General features: G+C 34.0%; 2 protein-coding genes across 5 annotated transcripts in view; one reads left to right on the forward strand and one right to left on the reverse strand.

Moving 5' to 3' along the window:
• The window catches only part of LRRTM3 (leucine rich repeat transmembrane neuronal 3), a 190,575-nt gene extending 181,882 nt beyond the window's left edge, over positions 1–8,693 (forward strand). The window contains exon 3 of the mRNA XM_004470504.4: positions 5,610–8,693. Within this exon, the coding sequence (XP_004470561.2) occupies positions 5,610–5,819 (210 nt within the window). The 3' untranslated portion in view covers positions 5,820–8,693. The remainder of the gene's footprint in view (positions 1–5,609) is intronic.
• CTNNA3 (catenin alpha 3) overlaps positions 1–24,256 on the reverse strand; it is a 1,802,485-nt gene that overhangs the window by 1,280,905 nt on the left and 497,324 nt on the right. The gene's annotated exons all lie outside the window — the stretch shown is intronic.

Consider the following 24,256-nt stretch of genomic DNA (forward strand, 5'->3'; position numbering starts at 1 on the left):
TGTACAAATATATAGAGATATTTTGTATGCAGTGATGTAACATTAAAACTACCATTTAATTAATCACAAAATAGAAACTTAAAAAAGAACTATTATTTCCCTTTACCATCACAAGGTCAGATATTATATATTTTTATGAAAAGACCATTAACAATGAGTTTTTTGTATTTATCTAACTTTACAAAAATTTGCATGTGAAAGGTATGTGTTATTGATGTTGACTGAGACTGTCACAGTCATTGAGACAGGAATTTTGAGACAAATTACTGCTAAGGCAAATATTGATATCAAGACAGTAACTGATTTTGTAAAGCCAAATATTTCCTAAGGGGGTTTTCCTAAATAACAGGTCAGCGATAGCGCTCATGATTAGAATAGCAAATAACGATTTCTTAGCTTGGATTTTAGATAATAATGATTTCTGGGGAGGAAGTTTTCATATCCCTGAATCTCTACAAGTTACACCCTAAGGATAATTACCTCACCTCGAAAAGACTAACAGAAAGGATTAAAGGAAATCATAAATAGGAGTTTATCAGTTTAAAATACATTAAAAGAAACTGTTCTCTCTCATAAAGATATGACTATTAGACTCTACGGACACTTTGAATAGAGCCTTCTAACAAAATGTTTGGGAAAATAGAAGACTTTTTAGATTCAAATTTCTTAATGCCCATCCTGAAACCATTCCAACTAACTGGGCAGACACCTGGTATCACTGTTTATTTGCTTTGTATGAAATCATGTATTTGTCACTCATGGTAGTGTGACAGAGTGATTTATTGTCCAAAATGGAAAAATAGCATAAAGTGGTACTGTGCAGTTGAACACTGTATACATAAGGGAGAGCACTGTTACATGCCTCTTCTGCTTCAGAATGTTAATATGAATCAGGTAGAAAGTCAAAGAGGAGGGGAGAGAAAGGGAGAGAGACAAAGAGAGGGGGGAGGGGGATAGAGAAAGATAATGAGAATTGAAAACACCAAGGTCAGTCTAGAAATGGAAAAGAAAACAAAGAGCATAAGGTCACTTAATGGTTATATGAGAATATTCCATATATTGTGACTTGGTGACAGGAAGGGATTTACATGGATTGTCTCTGAGTCTCACAGCATGTATTTGTTTAATGCCAGCTGGTAGCCTCTCCATCACTACCCAGCCAACAGTAACAACTTAGAACCCAGGGAAGATTGCTAGATAAAGTTGCCCAAACCTCTACATCAAGGGTTTTCCGTGATGTACAAAACACTATATGAAGATACGCAGATAACTGCATATTTTAATATTCTATAGAAAATTCTAAAAGATTCTATTTATTTGAACAAGAATAGGTGAACACAATGGTGAGTTTGAGGAATTAGTAGTTGATCAAGAAAAAGGAAGGACCATAAGATGGCAGCAGCATTCAACAAGCTTTACTTGGGCAACAGTTGGGCAAGCTTGCACGGGAAGTAACATATGACAACTCCTGTCGGCAGGACAGTTTCTGGGGGCAGTGACATAAGCCACATCCAGAAGGAAAACAGCAGGGAACTCCTCCTCGGGGAAACAGGAATTGGAGAGCAGCTTAGTATAGGTGATGTCACTCAGCAGCAAGGTGGGGAGTCATTGGGTCAGAGAGCTCTGAAGAGCATCAGTAGTTTGGAGGTTTTTATAGCTGCAAAGTTTGTCTTACCTACGGCTAGCAGACATTGGGTACAAAGCAGGCAGGATCAAAATAGTTAAAAATATGCTTAGTGGGACTGTATTTACAACAACCAGATGTGTAAAGCTTGAATTTGGTGCCCATGGGCTTTGGGCTAATGGTCCTAGCCGGCTGCGAAAAGAAAATAACACAGGGGCCATCTTTGGCCCTTTTATATAATAAACACTTTTTTTTTCAAATTATGGAACTATCACACATTGTCATCTGCCATGATCCCAAACAACTAACTATAATTTGAAAGAAACAGATTATCTTCCTTTCTGGTAACAACCAAATTATACCTCTTACGCAATACTGTGATGATGGACAGAAAGTGATGTGTTGATACTTGAGTAATAAGTGTGCTGCTTCACTTAACCTCTGACTTCCTACTTAAATTAATATATGTAACAATCCAATATCCCGTAATGAGAAAGTACTCAATAGATACTATGATGAGAACAATTACAAATAATACATGTAATATTTTTATGAAGAAATATTCTAACAAATAATTTTCTCATTATAAATAAGTAAAAGCAAAAACATTACACCCTTATGAACTTAGATACTTAGTATTATATTTATCTTTATTATATTTAGGATTCATTTTGTATAATCAGTCTTGTATAATAATAAAACACAGTACTTTAAAATAACATATAACTTGTGTACTACATGTATATTCTAATGTAGTGTTTGCTAAAAGCATTGTAGTTTTAGTGAAGTGTCTACTTATCAATGAGCACAGTGAATTAGATTTTCTAAATTTAAATGAAATTTATTTCTATAATATGTATTTTAAAGTACACTATAGCAAGTATACTTTTTAAAATAATTTTTATTTGCTTAAAGATACTTAGATTACATAAATTTTACATAAAAAAATGTAGGGAATTCCCATATGCCCCTACCCTTTCCCACATTAACAGCATCCTTCATTAGGGTGGTACATTTGTTACAATTGATGAACACATATTGGAACATTGTCACTAAGTGTGGAGCAATCATATTTAAAGTAAATATCTGGTGAATGGTTCTTTGTAGCAATTGGCAGGAACAATTAAAAAGAAAATCATTGACATATTTTATACTTAAATCAGCTGATCCATTCACTAATAATTATGGAGTCTAAAGGTTCTATATATTGTCTAGAAGAGTACATCATGGCTTTTACTACAACTGTATAAAATACTTAAAAGTGAGGGAAATAAATTTATGAAATATTTTATGTAATATTTTACTTGCCATTCCAATAAAATTTCCAGTGCAAAATTTTGCAATTCAGCAAAGATTTACTTGAACTCAATTTGAAAATGTATGAGTAAATGCACATACATGTACACATATGTTACATTAGACATATATTCCTAGGTATGATTACAATTACGTGCATACCTTATAAAGATAACAAATATGCAATAGGTCTCAAAAATCAGTGAAGCCCCAAAATTTGTATTTTCCATATCTGATTTAAATGATGTTGAAAATCGTAATTGGGTTTATACATATGTGCATATATATTATATACTTATATGTTGTACATATATGTGTATATATGCGCATATATGTGTATGTGTGTGTGTGTATATATATCTCCGATGCTAACTAAGATTTTCAAAATAATTGAAGTTAACTTGGGAAAAATCTCTTGTGAGAATGTATTCAGAGATAGCTGTTAAATATTACTCAATGATAGATTTGACTATATTTTTTTTTATTCTAAGATGTCATCAACTTTAAGATGCATTTTCAATTTCAGGAGAAAATACAGGTAAATATCTACATTGATTAGAAGTACTATCCTAATTTCAGAAATTAAAATGTGAAAAAAATGTGTCTTGACATTGAAGAAGTATAATCATGGGAGTAGGTGTTTCAAAATAAGACATATCCAACAATAAGAAAACTTTCTATTGGAAGTATGCAGAATGGTATGATGGAGAGTAAAAGTTATTTATTTAACTGACATGGTTCAAATTAGTACTTACATCCTAGGTACCAGCAGTCTCTAAATATTCAATAAAGCTGGAAATTTTGTACATACACACACTTACACAGAGAGAAACACATACCTACACAGAACAAATGCATCATTGATGCATTAAACAAAAATCATGGTGTATTATTTTTCAAAAATCTGACCATAGAAATTGCAGTGAATTATTCACAGTGAATTCCCAGTAAACCAGGAATTATTTGGCATATATAAGGCATAAGTTTCCATGGCAAATAAGAACAGGTATACAAAATCCTCAGATATATGACCCATAATACATTACAGAGCATTGATTTCCCAGAGGCTAAAGTAAAACTCAAGTACCCAATAACAATTCTATTTTCATTCCCTCCTATAACTCAAATCTATTCATGCTGCACAATTACTTCTACATAATAACATAATTTATTTACACAAGCTATTTCGTCAATAACAACAGGAATTTTTATTTATTTTAAATGAATATCTTTGGAAGCATACTATTTTACCATAAAACATTTTCTTTACGATCTTTCAATCTCTACAGCCATTTTTTGATGTATATAATGCCCTTTAATCACACATGAGATAATATGTTTCACATTTTTAAAAATCCATATAAATGGGAAAGGTTGCTCAAGAATTTAACAAGAATTACATTTTTGCCTTCTGAGGACTAGGCCCTCCATATTTGCTACACTGAAATATCTGTATTAGAAACAAATAATAATTTCAAAGGAAGCAAATACTTTCATTTAAGAGAAAACAAGGAAATATTTACTCAACCCATTTTTACTTAAGGGGAAAGGATAGGGATGGAAAGGGAAAAGGCAAGGAGAGAAGGGCAAAGAAAGTAAACAAGAGTGGTAAAAGTTTCCGTACAAGGAAATTCAACTTAAAACACCCTGAATTAGTAATTAGAATTTTAACCAGAGATCAGGGCTGAAGGTTCCTCAGATCTGCCTACTTTTTAAAACAAGTTTTGACCTTATTGGAAAAAATAGGAGTAATTTCCAGACTTGACATGATAACTGACTTACATATCAGACTACTCTTTATTTGTGACATATAGGTTTTCCCTTCTACTCTCAGTGCTGACTTGCTCTTTTCCTCATATCTTTAGAACTTGCTTTCTTTCATTAAGCTACAATTAGTTGGGAGTCCCTTCAAGCCTCACATATATTACTGGTTCCTTGAAACTGGCATTATCCTTTGATGCTTTTTAGACCTTTGTGGGAACCGCAGTTTTCTCCCAAGAGTTCTCTAAGCCCTAAATTTTAGAAATAAGGACTAAACTTCAGCCATTAGTGTTTCAAAGACTATTCAGGTGAAATAAATAATGAAAAGTTATTGGGTAAGAAGAGCCAGACTGACTTGGCTATACAAGTCTCCTCAAGAGTGGTTCTCAAAGTGTGGTCTTAGGGCCAAAAGCACCAGTCACATGAAAACCATTTAGAAATGCAAATTCTTGGCCCCATTCCAGCCCTAATGAATCAAAAACTCTGAGGCAGGGGGATGGGGAAGAAAGAGGTTTTGCTTATGCATGCTAAAGTTCAGGAACCGTTGTTCTCTTATTCCATTCTAATATACTAACCAAATATTGTTTCTTAGTTCTAAAAATACAATTTTACACGTTAAGGAAAGCACATTTTCTGACTCTTCCAATAAAGTTTTTTTAATCATTTTTAGAAAACTTAGACTTATTTATCTATAAGCTTTGGTTAAGAATTGAGCAGTTCCTTCCAAGGCTTCACGATTGTTGCATTGTGCTCTGTAGTAGAATGTGGGACTTTAGCAGGAGAGCCTGGGGACACCTCCGCCATTCTTGTTACTGTATGACGTACAACTCTTAATTAAGTCAGCACGTCATAGTCTCCAAATTCTTGTCCTCACAGTTGTCTGTCTTTTTATAACTGACTTTTTTTTTCATGTCGTTTTTTTCCCCAGATACCTTTATCAATGAATGTGTCAACCTTTCTGGCATACGACCAGCCCACAATAAGTTACTGTGGGGTGCATCATGAACTTCTCTCTCATAAGTCCTTTGAAACAAATGCACAGGAAGATATGATGGAAACACACCTAGAGACTGAACTGGACCTGAGCACAATCACAACAGCTGGCCGAATCAGTGAACACAAACAGCAGCTGGCTTAGCTGAGCTAATTGGTAGCCAAGGGTTGCCACCAAACTGTAACCTCAAGGACAAAATGAGGAAGATTTGTTCATTGTGGATTCTAAAAACAAAACAAAACAAAACCCCTGTTCAAATAAACAAAATCCAAGATGATTCATGAAATAAAGAAGACATGAATTGTTTCAAGTCTACACTTTGTAATTAGCTAAGTTGTGCAGTATTTTTTGACTTAAACAAAGTATGACCCTGAAAAAAAGAATCTTTTTCAAAACTCATCCTACCTACCTGTAAAATCTGTATAGAGCTAATGTATTTTTCATATTGTAAAGTTTCAATTATAGAAACAACTGGTATGTACAGTACCATAATTTAATTACAATTTTACTTTACAAACTTTACACATTTCAGTTTCTAAAATTTTAAATTAACAAAAATTATTCCTTGTGTTATTCAGAGTTACTCAGTTTTGTAGGGACTGTTTTGTTACTGCTTTTGTGCCCAGAAAACTTTACTCTAAATTTCTGTGCTGTGCGAAACATGCACGATTTTTATCATGCTTACTGCGTAGAATTTTATCTACTTGTTCCAGAAATAATTCATTAACCAAAAAGGGTTTAATTGTTCGGACTTGTAAGAGGTTCTTCAATTACATAGACAGGTTTTTCTTATAAATGAAAAAATCAAAAATTTTTTAACAGTTCTTCTCAGACTTAACTGTTGCCTTGAATTACAGCCTAGTTTCTAAGCAGTGAAATGTAATGATAAAGAGGGATATTTTAACAACATATTTCCGAATGAATGACTCATTATTTCACTCTTTTGAGTAACCCATTGTTAAGGGTGGGGGGAAGCATGGACAAAATATCACTGGAAACAAAGGCCGTAACCACAGCAACAGACTCTGATACACTTAAAAGGTGCAGCTGCCAGTGACAAAGAAAAACTTTTGTTACATCTCATTATTTTCAGGCCAAGGTGTGAGAACTAAGCATAGTAAGTGTACAGTAGCAATTTTTCTTTTAATTAACCAAAAGTGGTTTACCTAAAAATAATAATTAGTGCAAAATGTGCCTGATTTTTAGGACAACTTTTTATTTAGAACTATGAGGCTATATTTTGGGAACATCTCAAAGGAAACATATAATTTTTTCGCATTGTGTGGTACATCAATTTTCTGCTGGGGGTGAACTCTAAATCTGCACAGCTCATTCAATTCACATATGAGCTATGGTTAAAAAAAAAAAACAAGTTTGTTACTCAAAGTAGATTGTATACATCCTTAATATTTTCTAAATGGTTCCTCTTGTCAATCATAATGGGATTCACTCAAAATTATCTGATAAATAACTCAAAGTAATTGGACACAAACTCTGACCATATATTGATTGTACAATTGTATTACACAGTTAATTCAAACCAAATTAAGAAAACCTGACGACCCAGAGGCTGAAATAATCAACTTGTTTCTGTTGTTTGCTTGAAAATGCTGATATTTAACTATGGTAATCATACCATTCTTTTCGGTTTGTTTGTTTTTTAAGACAAAACTGCAAGTTTCAATTTCTGTTGCTCTAGAAGCACATTTTTATGTGAAGTTATTTTATATTCATGGCACCAAAAATATATCATCAATCTATGTCAATAGACTGCCAATGGCAGTCAAGAGCAACCAAAAATAATGAAGAATTAGCAAATAGCTATGTCAACCTTTATATTTTTTATTTCTTCCAAAATTACTTCTACAAAAATCTAGTGTTATAGATGGTTATCACAGCAAATTTAAGAGCAGCTTCAAAAAGAATGAATTTTGCAAATGTAGGGCAATTATTTGTTGCAAATATCATCAGAAAGAAAAAAAGATGCAAAAGTTTTGAAGCAAACTCTATTACTAATTTAAATGAAACTAAATGTCAAACAGTACTTGCATAGACTATTTAGCATTCCAGATTTTGTAACATACTTCACAAAAATCATTTGCTATGCAAATTTTTGTCATTTTAAGTATAATTTTAAACATTATGTTTTTCCCAATTTCTAATTTCTCTGCAATATGTCCTTCTCATAGTATTCTTAATCATTTAGGTCGAGATTTTTGCTTTGCCCAGTTAACAAGTTTCTAAAGGCTTAGTTGTAAATCTATTATTTGTGGGTGAAAAATCAGATACAAAAGTTTATTTAAGATGTAAAGCAAAATTTCACTCTGTAATTTTTTTGAGTGAAAAATTTCCTTACTAAGATTCACAAGGATGAATTAATTACCCACTGGATACCTGTTTCCAGACATTTTCAAAATTCATAAATTTTTCATAGAAGTATTAAGGTTCCAGAGACCCTCACAAATATATGTCCTTGGTTTCCTTAAGCAAAACAGTCTAAGTTCATGGAACAACTAAGTAATTAGAAGCACTTTTCTCGGAATCTTAGCTCTGCACATCCGAGGCCCTAAGCTATAGCAAGAGCCAACCAATCTAAGAATTTCTCAGATTTGAAATTAAATCGAAAAGGTCTTCACAAGAACAAAAAGATTCTGGGTTATTTTATTGCTTAATTTTTATTCCCCCATATGTAGGGTCATGAAAAATTGATACGAGCTCTTTTTGTGTCTAGAATCTTTGTCTATCACACATTTGCAATTTATATCAGTTTGTTTCTAAAATCCTTATCTCTAACTTGTCTTTTTCAGTACTCAAAATAATGTCTCCTCTTCTCCCTCTATCTACCTTCCTCCCTGTCTCCCTTCCTGTTTTTAGCTTATCTATTTAAACAACTGAAACACTTACCTGTGTTTGGAGTTGAGAAGTGAAGAGCTTGACCCTACAGAATTAATACAGTAACAGCAGCAGCAAATAATAAAGTTATGCTGTTCTTTAAAGTTTACAAACCACTTATACAAATTATCTCATTTTGTCTTTATAACAACACTATGAAGACATATTAATCTCAAAGAAGTTGGGATCACACTTAAGAACATATGGGTACTCATTGATGGAGTTGAACCATGGTTCTCTAAATCCAGAGCCTGTTAGTCTTTTCAGGATTCTAAAAGCTGTCTGCTCTCTGATCAGAACCTGAGAATGTCTAGACATAGAGGACAGAATGAAAAAGATGACATGTTGTTTAGTGAGCCCTGTTTTCAACTGAGTTCCTCTATCCTTATTGAAAGACAGATATAATCTCTCAAACTAAACATTGAAAATAAGTGAAGAAACTGAAAGCATGAAAATAGGTACCTGATGTGAACGCTTAGTCAGTTTTAAGAAATAAAACCAGTTAAGACGGTGATTTGGTGGGCACTGAAGGGAGAGGTAAATGAGACTGGCAGATATTTGGCCTGGGAGAAAGGGTCTCAGAGTAGGTGAGAAGAGTAGGCATGATAACATCTTACACTAGCATAGCTCTTAATGGTTTCCACTCCGTGTAACAGTATAAAAAACTTACAATATGTAAAACTTCTAAAGGTCCAGATGGGCAGTTCATAGAATAAGAATCCAGACTGAGTTATTCTTGGAATAAGTAAGAGTTTCCAATTACTTCCACTACCCTCTCACATTGCCACAGCTGTCTCTGACCAGAAAGTGGCCAAGGCCAGGGATGCAGGATCAATGCTTTCAGCACTCTGACATTCCCATGAGGGTAGAGCAGACTGACAACCAGCAATTGTGCTTCATTTTACCATCAACTGTAATAGGGAATAAACATTTGAAAATTAAAAAAAAAAAAAGAAAGAAAGAAAGAAAAAAGAAAACACCAGAGTGGATGGGTTATTTTAAAATTTCTTTCATGGCTTGCATTATGATATATCGTGATATAGGAGTCAGCTTATATTTAAATTTTTTTAAATTAAGGGTAAAATTCATATTTTAAAAAGTCTGCAGTTGATTATTTGCTTTTCCATTAAGGACCTTAAGGCAGCAGAATGCCTTGGTCATCTTGGATTTGGAGAATTCTTGTACTGTAGTCCTTCCTCTTTGCTCCCAAATATTTAAGTATTTTGTTTAAATGATATATGTCTTCCTGAAAAGTTGAGTGAAAATTTGTTTTGTGTAATTCAAATAATATTTTAAATGCATCAAAGGAACTTGTGATAAAAAGATCCTTGTAGTAAGTCCTGTTTTCTAATTTGAAACATCTCTCACTAATTTATAGCTTTTATAAATTGATTTTCATATGCTTTGTGTTTATTATGCAGCATATTTGTACTGCATGGCCCTGAGGGTTCCCTGATGCAGTCTTTGCCTCAGGCAATATGAAATGAAGGGCTGACTCTTAAGTCTCAAGTAGGTTATAGACACTATAGAACAGTCAATTTCAGTTTCACTGACTGGATTCTTTTTTTCTAGATTAATGAGAAAAATAGTCGAGATAGTATGGATTGATAAAATTGACAGTTAATATTTTACTACAAATCCCTTGGGCCCATACAAGATTGGCTGAATTAGAATCTCTGAGGCTGGAGCCCACAATAAGCTTCATTAACACATTATTCAGGTAATTCTGATGCACACTAAGTTTCTTAAAACTATTGCTCAAATGAAAGACCATTTATCAAGTTATTCAGTTGCTTTTTACTCCAATCTAAAACTATTAATTCTTATGCTTTCCTGGACTGATGTGAATCTAGTTTGCTAAGACTGGACAATTTTCTTGACTGGAAGAATGCACAACAAATGACAACTATACATAAAATGTTCGGGTTTCTTCCTGACAGACTATATTGTATATGGCTCCCCATTAACTCTCTGAATAGGCATATCAGAAACAGTCTTTAAACAGCAAGGTTAGTCACTTAATTTACCTTTTAGCTGTTCCCAGGTATAGTGATATAACAGCTGAAAAGCTGGATGTGGGAGAGAGGCAAGAATTTAAGATATATCATGCACTGATTTCTTTCTCATTTTACTCTATTCTCAATACATCTTAGGAAATAAGTATAAAAACCATTTCAAAGAAAAAGACAATGAGGATCATGGCAGTTCAATAACTTGCCAAGACTCATGGTATGAAGCTGAGACTTCAAATCCAGGTCCATCATATTCTAAGGGTATTCTCCTATCATCCCACGGCACACTTTTAAATGTGAGAGAGGGCCATAGTCAATATAATCAAGATCATATATTTTAGGGGACAGCAGAAAGAGATTATACCTCCTTATTTCTGTACAGAAAAACTGAAGGACGGTTTTCATACTGTGTAGAGATTTCCTTTGAAATCCCAAATCAGTAACTTTATGGAAAGAAATATCCATTATTTTTTTTGAAATTTTATATATTCTCCCCTAAAAGTGTGAAGATTTCAAAGACAAATCTCTCCAAAGATTAATACACCCAAATATTTGTTGTATTTTCATTTCCAAGTGTCCTAGCAATATTATAAAAATGTAACCAAAACATGATAAGAATATATCCATAATAGAACATTTAAACGGTCAAAAAAGAGGAGAGCAAAAACTATATGAATGAACAGCCAATAAAATAACCAAGTGCAAATGACAAGGTAAAACAAAAACACCAATAATTTACAGTCACAAAATAGCAGCTGTTGAAGGCATGGCTTGGGTTACAGGATATTTCCTGTGAATGGTTTTATGTGGCAATATTCTTTATAGGAGTATGGGTAAACAAATGCTATGGGATCTGAAAGCTATATGAAGAAGGGAGGAAGATAACGTTTCTAATAATGCAGACTCTGCATGCCCTATTACTCAAAACATAATACATAGTTTAAATAAAAAACATAATTTTCCTTAAGGCAATACAACTGTTTACATCATTATCTGGAAGTCGCAAAATAAAATGATTTTTCACAATTCTATTTAAACTCACATCTTTAAATAAGTCTTCCTCTGTCTCAGTTATTCACAAGTGATTCCTAAATAGTCTACCTATTCCATTAGTGTCTCAAGGAGCTTCTTATTAACCACTGGGCTAGTAGTCTCTTCTATTTTTTCCCTGACCCTGCACAAGGCCAAAGGTAAGGTAATTGGAAAATTATATTAGCATTGTAGTTCATCACACTATCTAAACATTTGGCACCCACGTAAAACACATTTTTCTTTATTAATCCATGTTGATTAACAAAACTAGACTATAAATTAAAAACAAACAGTAGTTTCAGCATAGAAAGAAGCTCTAGCATCCTGAACATATTATCATTAAATATTCTCATTCCTGGCACGACAGCCATCATATTGATATTTTATCTGTAATATCTGAAGTAAATCTGATTGTGGACAACAAATACGCTCCTGGTATCTGTAATGAAGATATGATGAAAGGCAATGGAGAGGATACAAGGTTACACACCAAGAGGTAAGTAAAGGAAATCTGATTTATTGTCAGATAATCTACAAGCAATATTTAAAACTAAAACCCAAATTAAAATTTATAATAATATTCATGGCATCTAATGTCATGACTAAATATCAATGTGGACATGGGGACATAAGAGCAAGTAGATATTAATGACAGTGATACCTATTTGATAGACTGATAGATGACAGAATGAATTAATTCTACCAAAGAGAGAATATTAAGAAAAAAAATTATTCAAGAACTATCAATATTATTTCTCTAGAAATAAGCTGAAGTAAAAGATTCTAACTAAATGGTAAAATGTCCTTTATAAGGTCAAATTTGCAAAAGCCCAAAACTATAAACCCCAAACTGGTGCTTCAACCACGTAATTACCTTAATTCACATATACCTAATCATATTCTGATATTGAGAAATGAATTGTAATTTTAAATATACTCCATCTGTTCTTGCTGTTTTAAATGAATGATACGTTTGCTTTCAATTACAGATCCAGAAATATAATGCACTAAGCAGTCTGACGAAAATGTGATAAAGATCAGCTCACCACTGCTCTACCATAAGGAAAATATTGTCATGGAATTTCCACCACACTGGCAAGCTGAAAATATGGTTTCTAAAATCCTCTCAAATATTTCTTGACTTCTTGTAAAACTCACTATCTCTGGGTCTTATTTTACATTCATTTATAAAATAAGGATATTACTGCCTTGAGATAAGAGCTTCTAGGACCATACCAACTCTAGTCTGACTCTTCACTTTCACTGGAGAAGTCTAGGAATAGACAGTGAACTTCTCTGAAATTGAATACCATCTGGAGAAAACCTGGAGATCCTTGTGATGTCAACATTTATTCACACTAAGATTTGATAGAATCTTAAGTTCAGTTCATTGAATCTCCTTCTAAACCCTGGAAAATTTCCTTCTTGACACTTTTCAAACCTTAGTTTCTCTAACTGTCGTAGCATTTTTGGTATGGTTATTTCACAATGAAATCTTGTTATACTCCATCATTTCGTAGAAGAATAAATAAGGCCAGGGCAAAACTTACTTTTTCCTTTCCTCTGAATCCGATTATGGGCTCATATGCATGAGCTCAATATGGCATGTTGATACTACCTTAAAAGGATTAGAAGAGGCTTCTAACAAGTAAACGTTTCATGTAATAAAAACAGAAATGTAGTGTGGGGCCACTTCCTTTTAACTTAGTAATCTGATACAATTTTTAAATAAGTTAAATGTAAGCCTCCCTCTTACTGAGAATATAAATATTATTTTCTATAATGATACCATGGTTTTATTGTTTTATACTCTGATTTTTTAGGAGGAACCTCAGACAATTAATCTTGCTCTATAATTGTCAACAGAAAGAATATCTGCATATCACTTCCAAGATTAATACCAAGTACTTTAAAACAAAGTGCTAATAACTAATACTTACTGAATATTTACTCTTCTAAGCATTTTCCATATATCAATTAATTTAATCCTCATTACTATGATTAATAAACTTAATAACTCTGTAAAGTAAATATCATTGTTATCACCTTAAAAAGATAAGGACTATGATGCACAACGTGATTATGCAATATGAAGCTAATAAACTGTAAAACAAGGATTCAAATCTGTTGTTCAAACAGACCCCTATTAACTCTGATCATTAAAGTTAACTTCATAGGTTACTCTTGATTTGAAAGGTCTATTTATATATTAAAGACTTAATTGAAAATATTTTATCAATCTCATAGATGTATTAATATTAAATTCAGTACAAGTGCTTATGACATAACTAATGAATGCATAATGGAAAGTAAGAATCTTTGAGGGACAGAAAAGAATACATGATAGAGTCCTTGTCTTTAAGGGGCTTACACTCTTAGCAAAGAGAAAAGGTTTGCAGTTAAAGAAGGAAAAATTTTTAAGAGCTAAACTGAATACCTTCAAGTATAAACAGCAAATAGCTGAAGTGAAATCAAAATTAGCAGAATTGTTGGGGACAACTTATGGTAACAACTTAGATGGAACTTAAAACTTAGCAATAGTCAGATGAGTAAAATGAGGAGGAGGGGGCAATTTTATAATTATTCCAGTGGCACTTGATAGATTCATGCTTGACTAGAAGAACAATAACAAAAAAGATTTAAATTTTGCTCTGATTACCAGAAAGCTCATAGCCAAATTTTGCTCTGACTAGAGCAAATTTTTTGGCCTTTAAAGACGACCATAAATATTTTCTACCTCTTTTTAAACTCTATTTCTCTTTATAGTCCTATTTTATCCTTTTGTGCTTTATCTTTTTATTTGGTGTTAAGGGGATTTAGTTTTTTATTTTTTTACGTTGATAAATGTTCCCTTTTTTAAATCAAATTTTGCTTTTCCTTTGCAGTATTTTGATGTTCACTTGATAGCTGCAGGTGTTTATTCAGTGTGCCAAAGTACAAAGCAACCATCTTGAGACATGAAAGTGTCTTATTTTTATTTTGTAAAGCATTCCCTTTAGTGTTATATCCACAAGACCTTGGTGGTTTTTTAAAAATTTAATTAATTAAATAAGCATTTACTCACTTATTTGATTTTTACTCTAATATGCTAAGGACTATAATAGTGAACACAGTGAATAAATAATTGTCTAATTCAATGTTGTAATTTCTAAAACAGAAGACCATGCATGATGCTGCAAGATTGGAGAAAATGATTAGTTTTAATAGAAAATTTTTAAAAAGCCTCAAAGAATAAGTACCATTTGAGACTCTAGATTCTAAAATTTGCCAGTCACAGTACTCACAACTGTTCAGCAGGTCCCAGACCCCAGTCCTAACTAGATTTTGGATGTATTTTAGATATCCATAGAAGTTAGCTTCTGGAAACCTAGGACTCTCTTAGTTTCTGACTCTGGTGTTTACCCTATATAGTTACTCAGTTTCTTCCAGTTTGTAAAACTTAGAGATGATTTTTTAATTGGCCCTTCCTACAATCTTCAAACTTGAATCTTCAAATAAAAAGCATCAAATTTAGCCATTCCATGATAAATACAGGACATTGGAAATTTTATGAAAAATTTTCTTTTTTTGTTGTTGTTTCTTTTTTTCAACACATCCCAAGCAAATCCAATCTATTTATATCAAAAAGCCTTATTGCTATTCTAAACTCAGGAATATGTGAAAAAACATGTGCAAGGGGTATATTCAGCTGGGCAATTTAAACTTTCACCACCTAATAGTTATGACATTAGACTGACATTAAAGTGACAGAATTCAATTCTATATAGTCTTCTGTATTCTACTAATATGAAATGTTTCATTAAGGAAGTTAAAAAATAAAGTGATCAATTTACCTCTTACAGCAATAGGATAGTTTCTTTGGAAGCTGCTCAGTGTCATTAACTCTTTGCTTCTTTAAAAAGCTGTGTGGTTTGTCTGGTTTACCTCTCTTTCTTAGAAGAACTTTCTTCCCAAAGGATTCCATAGCTTGTTTGGTGCTTAAGGCAATTTCTTATTAAATGCTCAAGAATGCATCTTTCATTAAGCTGAGCCAAAACATTATTAGTGAATTCAGTAATGATTTCAACATAGAGTTATCTGATCTGCCTAGTCTGGAAACTGAGTATATTAAATTATAGAATTTTAGAACTTATCGATGTGAACATGAAGAAAGCTTCTCATGAATGCCATTTTAAGAATGCCAAGGGAATTGTGCCTTCATGTTCTTCTAAAGCACTCTTACAGATTATGGAGATTGTGTAGTAGAACAAAGGCAACCATGAGAATATCCAATATATGGAATTTATAATGTATTCAAACATAATTATTTTTCAAAAGTAAATTGCTTGTAAATTATCTCTCTAGTTATCTACAATGTAGCACCTGTTATATGGACAGAAATGAGCCCACAAAATTGAATTCATTAGACTGCAACTTGTCCTGTTTTATTAAATACCTTACACATCCTTAATGTGGGTTCTTTGAAAGTCAGCTTTGAAGTGTTATATGTGTAGCATCTATAATTTGTTAGTGACTATAAATTAACTTTAAATTATAATGGTCTTTAGGGTTTTGAAGTTTCAAGACTGTCCTTCTTAATTACTATTAAGAGGCAGCAAAGGAAGATCACCATGTACTGGCTGGAAAATCCAGGTACTTAGGCTATCATTCTAGCTGAAACACAAGCCTTTGATGACTTCTACCATTCTATCTCAGGTTGTATCCCGCCTACTTCAAAAGCAACCTGTGACAATTAACAGATTAAAACATCTGCATGATTAAGCGTTTCAAGCTAGTGATCACTAGGAGATAAGCTACATTATATTACTGCTGTTGAAATGCTCATTGTATATTAAATTTTATAATTTCATAAAGATAATCCTATCTTGAAAGCATTTATTAAAATTGAAGACCAAGAAAATAAGAAAATGAGCAGAAAAAGGCTAAAAAAGTTTTAAAGGGTTTTAAATACATTAACTTATAATTATGTAATTCTAAGGAATAAGATTGACCTAATTAATTTATCATTCCTTTAAATTTTGTGGAATAAAGTATCTTAACTTTCTTAATTCCATTGATACTGATCTTAGTTGTCCTTGGTGAGAGAGAAAGCAAGGAAAAGTATCAAGATCCTAAATAAACCTCAAAGGGAACAATATATTTTTCTGCTTATTTTACTCTTCTTCTACATCTCTATTTATTCTTCCTTCTCTCCTTCTCTACCTCTCTCTTGAATCTGAAATACACATACAAGTGTGCACACACACACACACATTATATGCATATATGTGCGCACATAGTGAGAAAGGGTGACAAAACTGGAAAAGAAAAGGCTTACATTAATTTATTTTTCAATATGAATTCCCCTATTATAAAATTATTAATCCCTATTAGCCCATCAAGAAGCATAAATAAGATTGTAATGAACTAAATACCAGGAAAAAAACCAAACCTAGACTCCAAAGTAAGTCTTCTATTTTTAAAATAAACTGAATATCCAAGAGTTGATGAAAATTCAGATACATCCCAAAGCTTCCCATTTTTTAAAAAATTTCTCTCCCCTTCCCCACCCCCCAGTTTGTCTGTTCTCTGTATCTATTTGCTGCATGTTCTTCTTTGTCGCTTCTGTTGTTGTTAGCGGCACAGGAATCTGTGTTTCTTTTTGTTGTGTCATCTTGTTGTGTCAGCTCTCCGTGTGTGCTGTGCCATTCCTGGGCAGGCTGCACTTTCTTTCGTGCTGGGCGGCTCTCCTTACCGGGCACCCTCCTTGCGCGTGGGGCTACCCTACGCGGGGGACACCCCTGCGTGGCAGGGCACTCCTTGCACGCATCAGCACTGCATGGGCCAGCTCCACACGGGTCAAGGAGGCCTGGGGTTTGAACCGCGGACCTCCCATGTGGTAGATGGACGCCCTAACCACTGGGCCAAGTCCACTTCCCAAAGCTTCCCATTTTAAAAGATATTTTGACACTTTTCATAAAAGCAGCTCTTTGTCTCCAGTTGGATTTTAGGACTTACATGAATTGCTTGAATAATCAAGGACTTCCCTTTACAAGCTATACATGCAGTATTCTATGAAAGATCAAAAAGCTCTTTTATGAGAACTGCTGAAAAAATACTAAAATATTTCATAAGTATGTTTTTTATGTGGCCACATATTATAGGAAGTTATCTCTAGGAGTGTACTGACATGTGGCCACTGTAATGATTGGCAGGAAAAAATTAACATTATAGGACATTCCCACTTCTCTTCAGAGTCATGATCTTCATTCTCCTCAGGAATCCCAGGATAACTTTTTTTTTTTTAAGATTTATTTTATTTATTTCTCTCCCCTTCCCCAGCCCCTCAAGTTGTCTGCTTTCTGTGTTCATCTACTATGTGTTCTTCTGTGTCCACTTGAATTTTTGTCAGCACCCAGAATCTGTGTCTCGTTTTGTTGCGTCATCTTGCTGTGTCAGCTCTCCATGTGTGCGGTGCCAGTCCTGGGCAGGCTGTGCTTTTTTTTGGTGGGTGGCTTTCCTTACGGGGCGCACTCCTTGCGTGTGGGGCTCCCCTACATGGGGGACACCCCTGCATGGCAGGGCACTCCTTGTGCACATCAGCACTGCGAGTGGGCCAGCTCCACACAGGTCAAGGAGGCCCAGGGTTTGTACCGCAGACCTCCCATGTGGTAGACAGATGCCCTAACCACTGGGCCAAGTCTGCTTCTCCCAGGATAACTTTTTAATTACTGAAAAGAATCCACACTATGCACCTGTAACTAATTCTGAAATTCCCCAATGGTAAGTTTTTTACCAAAGCAAACCCCAAACGTTTTAACATTTAACCTATTTCATTCTGATAAAAGAAAAATCTCCATTTAGAAGTGAGAGGAGCAGTTAGTATTAAATTTTGTGAAGTCACTTCAGCACAGTAAGTTTCGATCACTGCAGTATTTTAATCCCAAAAATAAAGTCAGAAATGAGGCATAAAAAGCTATTAACTGAATTATTCACACATTGAATAGATGTTGTTGTCAGTTTGTTCTTTCAATGGAAACAATGAACAACTGATTTATTTATAACTGGTAATTATAATAATATACCATTTTCCACCCCCTTTAGTATATTATATTTTATAATTGTCTTGTTTCATAACCTAAAATTTTCTTCTTTCCCATGCTTTTCCTTAACTTTAATATTCCTTTGGCTTGTGTTATAATTATGTTTTTAATGACTTGGTTCAATTACACTGTTTTCTCTTTTAATATTCTTTCTTTTTTATGGTTATAATCTATCCATACCTTGAATTTACACAACTGGAGGTGACAACACTGATTTTAAGTACGTATAGAGTACATTTGTATAGTCCCTATGGTGTGAATCTTGTGAGCACTTATTTGGTCAAGTTTACCTTGTTTACTTTATGAGATAGAGGGAAATGGGGCAGGTAAACAAAAATGAAACAGGCTGATTTGTACTTCAGAGCAAAAGAATTTCTGGTCTTTATTATCTAGGTAAGAAGACTTACTCCATTTCATATTTTTTGTTTAGAAGTTGTGGGTCTACAGAACAATCATGTAGATTGTATTTTCACATTCATGATGAAGTCCTTTTAGGCACAAAAGTGTTTGATTTTGAGGTGGTTCCATTTATCTGTTTTCTTCCTTTGCCTATGCTTTGGATATAAAGTCTAGGAAACCATTGCCTAATACAAGATCCAAAAGATGCTTTCCTACATTTTCTTCTCAAACTTTTATAGTCTTATTCCTTATATTTTGGTATTTTTTCCACTCTGAGTTAATTTTTGTATATAATGTGAGATAGAGGTCCCCTTTCATAGTTTTGTGTATGGATGCCCAGTTCTCCCAGCATCATTTGTTGAAAAGATTATTCTTTCCCAATTGAGAGAATTTAGCACCCTTGCCAAAAATCAGTTGGTTATCTGCTGAAGATTAAATGTTTGGCAAGTTTGCAACTTCTCTAATAAAAACTATATTTAAAAATTAATTAATTAAAAAGTCATTTAATGAACAAATTTGAGATTTCCATTCTTTCACAAAATGAGTGTATTAGAGCATGATTTTTTTATTAGATGACAGTCAATATCCTAAATGTAAGGCGACCATTCTTTTTATTTCTTCCATCATAGATTAGATGTTACCTATTCCCAAACTTTATATAAATGGAATCATATAATATGTAAAAAAACAAAACAAAACAACAACAACAACAAAAAAAAACAATTGGCCATAGATGTGAGGATCTACTTCTGAACTCTCAATTCAATTTCCTTGGTCAATATATCTATCCCTGTGCAAGCACCATGCTGTTTTGACCACTGTAACTTTGTAAAATGATTTAAAATCAGGAAGTGTGTGTCCTCTGACTTCATTCTTTTTCATGATGTTTCTGGCTATTTGCAGTCCCTAACTCTTCCAAATAAATTTTATAATTGGCTTTTCCATTTCTGTAAAGTAGGCTGTTGGAATTTTTATTGGGATTGCATTGAATCTTTAAATCATTATGGGTAGAATTGATGCATTAAAAATCTTCCAATCCATGAATACAGAATATCCTTCCCTTAAATTTTTTTCTTTAATATCATTTTTTTAAAGACTTATTTTATTTCTCTCCCCTTCTCCCTCCACCCCCCACATTGTCTGTTCTCTGTGTCCATTCGCTCTGTGTTCTTCTGTGTCCACTTGCACTGTCAGGTGGCACTGGAAAACTGCATCTCTTTTTTGTTATTGTTGCATCATCTTGCTGCATCAGCTCTCTGTGTGTACGGTGCCATTCCTGTGCGGGCTGCACTTTTTTCATGCGAGGCAGCCCTCCTTGCGGCGTGCACTCCTTGCACACGAGGCAACCCAACACAGGGGCGTCCCCGTGTGGCACAGCACTCCTTGCGCACAGCAGCACTGCACATGGGCCAGCTCATCACATGAGTGAGGAGGCCCTGGGTATCAAACCCTGGACCCTCCATATGGTAGGTGGATGCTCTATCAGTTGAGCCACATCCACTTCCCTCTTTTGATTTCTTTTAGCAATGTTTTATAGCTTTCTGTGTACAAGTCCTTTACATCCTTGGTTCAGTTTATTATTAGTTGCTATTTTAGATAGAATTTCTTGATTTCCTCCTCAACTTCTTCATTGCCAGTGTATAGAAACAGTACTATTTTTACAAGTTGATCTTTTACCTAGCAATGTTGCTGAATTCATTTATTAGCTCTAGAAGTTTTTTGTAGATTTTTTCAGAACTTTCTATATTTTGATTATGTAATCTGCAAATAGTGGAAGTCATAACCCTTCCATCCAAACTTCCTTCCAAACTTACAGTTTGGATCCATTTTATTTCTTTTTCTTGCCTAATTGCTGTAGCTACAGATTCTAGTACAGTGTTGAATAACAGTGGTGACAGTGGGCATACTTCTCTTGTTTCAGATCTTAAGGGAAAGCTTTCAGTTGTTTACCTTCGAGTTAGCTGTGGGTTTTTCATATATGACCTTTATCATGTTACAGAAGTTTCCTTCTATTTCTATTTTTTGACATGGTATTTTTCAAGAAAGGATGCTGAATACTGTCAAATGCCTTTTTTGTATTAATGGAGATGATCATATGCTTTTCCCTTTCACTTTGTTAAGGTGGAGATTTTCTTATGTTGTACCAACCTAGCAAACCAGCAATAAAACCCAGTTGATCAAGGCACATAATTCTTTTAATGGATGCAGTTTGCAAGTATTTTGTTGGGGATTTTTGCATCTATTTTCATAACAATAATTGATCTGTAATTTTCTTCTCTGTAGTATCTTTATCTGCCTTTGGTATTAAGGTGATATTGGCTTCATGTAATGACTTAGGTAGTGTTCCCTCCTCTTTAACTTTATGCAAGAGTTTGAGCAGGAGTGGTAATAATTTTTTTTGTGAAATGATCAGTAAAATTCACCTATGAATCCATCTGGTCCCAGGTTTTTTTGTTTTTGTTGGGAGGTTTCTGATGACTGATTCAATCTCTTTACTTGTAATTGGTCTGTTGAGGGTTTCTGTTTCTTATAGTGCCAGTGTAGATTGTATCTTTCTAGAAATATGTCCATTTCATCTAGGTTGTCTAATTTGTTGGCACACAGTTTCTCATAGTATCCTTTTATGATCCTTTTTATTTCTGTGGGGTCAATAGTAATGCCCCCCTCTTATTTCTGATTTTTTGCATATTACCTCTTTTTCTCTGTCACTCTAGCTAAGGGTTTGTCAATTTTACTGATCTTTTCAAAGAATCAACTTTTGGTTTTGTTAATTTTTCCTATTTTTTATTTTCAATTTCATTTATTTCTTCTCTAATCTTTGTTGTTTCTTTCATCGTGCTTGCTATGGGGTTAGTTTCCTGTTCTTTTTTAGATCCTCCAGGTGTGCAGTTAGGTCTGTGATTTTAACTTTCTTCTTTTTTAATGTAAGCATTTAGGGCTATAAATTTACCCCTCAGGACTACCTTCACTGCATGCCATAAGTTTGGATATGTTGAGTTCTCATTTTTATTTGTCTCAAGATATTTATTGATCTCCCTTGAAATTTATTCTCTGAACTGATGATTTTTTAAGAGCATTTTATTTAATATCCATATAGTTGTACATTTCCAGTTTTCTCCCTTTTATTGATTTCCAGCTTCATTCCATTATGGTAAGAGAAGATGCTTTGCATGATTTTAAATTTCTAAATTTATTGAGACTTATTTGATGCCTCAACATGTGTTCTATCCTGGAGAATGATCCATGTGCACTTGAGGGGATGGTATATTCTACTTTTGGGGGTTTCAGTATTCTGTATGTCTGTTAGGTCTAAAACATTTATCATATTATTCATTATTCAAGTTCTCTGTTTCCTTATTGATCTTCTGTCTAGATATTTTACCTATTGATGAGAGTGGGGTATTGAAATTTCCAATTATTATTATAGAAGTGTCTGTTTCTCCTTTCAGTTTTGCCAGGTTTGCTTCATATATTTTGAGGCACCATGGTTGGGTACATAAATATTTATGATTGTTATTTCTTGATGGAATGCCCCTTTTATTAATACATAGTGTCATTCTTTGTCTGTTACAACAGCTTTTACTTAGAATCTATCTTGTCCAATTATCAGTATAGCAACTCCAACTCTTTTTTTTTTTTTTTTTTGGTTACTATTTGTATGGACTATGCAACCTTTCACTTTCAGTCTATCTGTGTCTCTGGATCAAAGCTGAGCCTCTTGATAACGATATGTAGTTGGATAACACTTTTTTTTTTACCCATTCTGCCAATCTATGTCTTTTAAGTGGGGGTTAAGTCCATTAACACTCAGAGTTATTACTGTAAAGACAGTACTTATGTCATTTTGTCTTTGGTTTTTGTTTTAGCTTGTTTGAATATCTTTGATTAGTCATTCCAAATTCTGTATCTCCTCTGAATTTTATAATTGATCCTCTTGACTTAGTCATATCTTCCTGTTTCTTACTATGGCTCGTAATTTTTTGCTGATATCTAGACATCTGATTATCTTGAGGAGTTATATCTGAAGGCCATTTTCTCCATCTTGTCTAGGGTTTCATTGTTTTTTTGACTCTGTGTTAAGACTCTTCTTTGACACTTTTTACAACTTATTCTGATCCTTAGAGTAGAATGACTATAAATGATAAGATTTTCTTCATCTGAGTCTTGTCCTGGATATGCAGTGCAATTAAGATCACACTTTTTTGTGCCTTTCCTGGGAATCTTGATCTGTTCTATTTGGATTTTTTGTGTGTGCAGAATTTTCTCCCCAGTTCCTGTGATTTGTTTAAATTCTCTCCCTCACTCCATGCCCAGTTTTCCTTAACTTTTCAGTTCTGGGACCCTCCACTCTTATAGCAGTTCAGTTTAACCTCCTTTTTTCTCTGTGAGGCTTTTCTGCCTCCAATTTCTCTCCCATTAGGGTATCCTGTCCAGGGGAGCAAATGAAGTCAATCCAGGAAGGTGGGTCACTCTAGAAAAAATCCATTTTGCATTTAGGGAGTGCCACCAATAATAACTGAATTGAGTGAGTGCTCTTGGCCGGGTATTATCCCTCCCACCTCCCTGGGTGCCCTTTTTTATGCAACCCTCCTCAGTCACTCTTCTCTGGGTCTCTGTGGACTTGGAATCTTGTGCCTGACTATGTCTGGAGTTCTAACTCACTGACTTGAGTTCCTCTGTTGTCTGTGTTCCTGGTAGGAGAGTCCCAGGCTGCTGCCTCTGGGGAGCTCCCAAGCTTTGTGCAGGACCCACTGAGAAGGAAGGAGGCGGACCAGCCAGTCCTGGGAAGAAGAAGTTTCCTACCTCATATTTTTCTCTTTCTTTTGTTCAGCATTTGTGGACTCCTCCTCAAGTCTCTACCATCACCCAGAGTTCTAAGGAAGTAGAATTTGTTCTTATATTCACTGAATCTCTGGGGAGGTTTTTCCAGGGGATATCTTATGTTGCCAGGTTGATGACATCATCTCACTTCATTCCTTTTTTTTATAGCAGAGAGGAATATTTTGCCTCAAATTTCATTTTTTAAGCCTGAAGTCAAATTTATCTCTTCTAAATATTCAATGTATTTTCCATTTCACTGCATAACATTCAAAATATATACTGGATTCTGCCCTCAGCTTTTACAACAGGGCAATATATGAAAAGAATCTGGGGATCTTATCGT

Source organism: Dasypus novemcinctus, chromosome 6, assembly GCF_030445035.2.
Source record: "Dasypus novemcinctus isolate mDasNov1 chromosome 6, mDasNov1.1.hap2, whole genome shotgun sequence".
Lineage (NCBI taxonomy): Eukaryota > Metazoa > Chordata > Mammalia > Cingulata > Dasypodidae > Dasypus > Dasypus novemcinctus.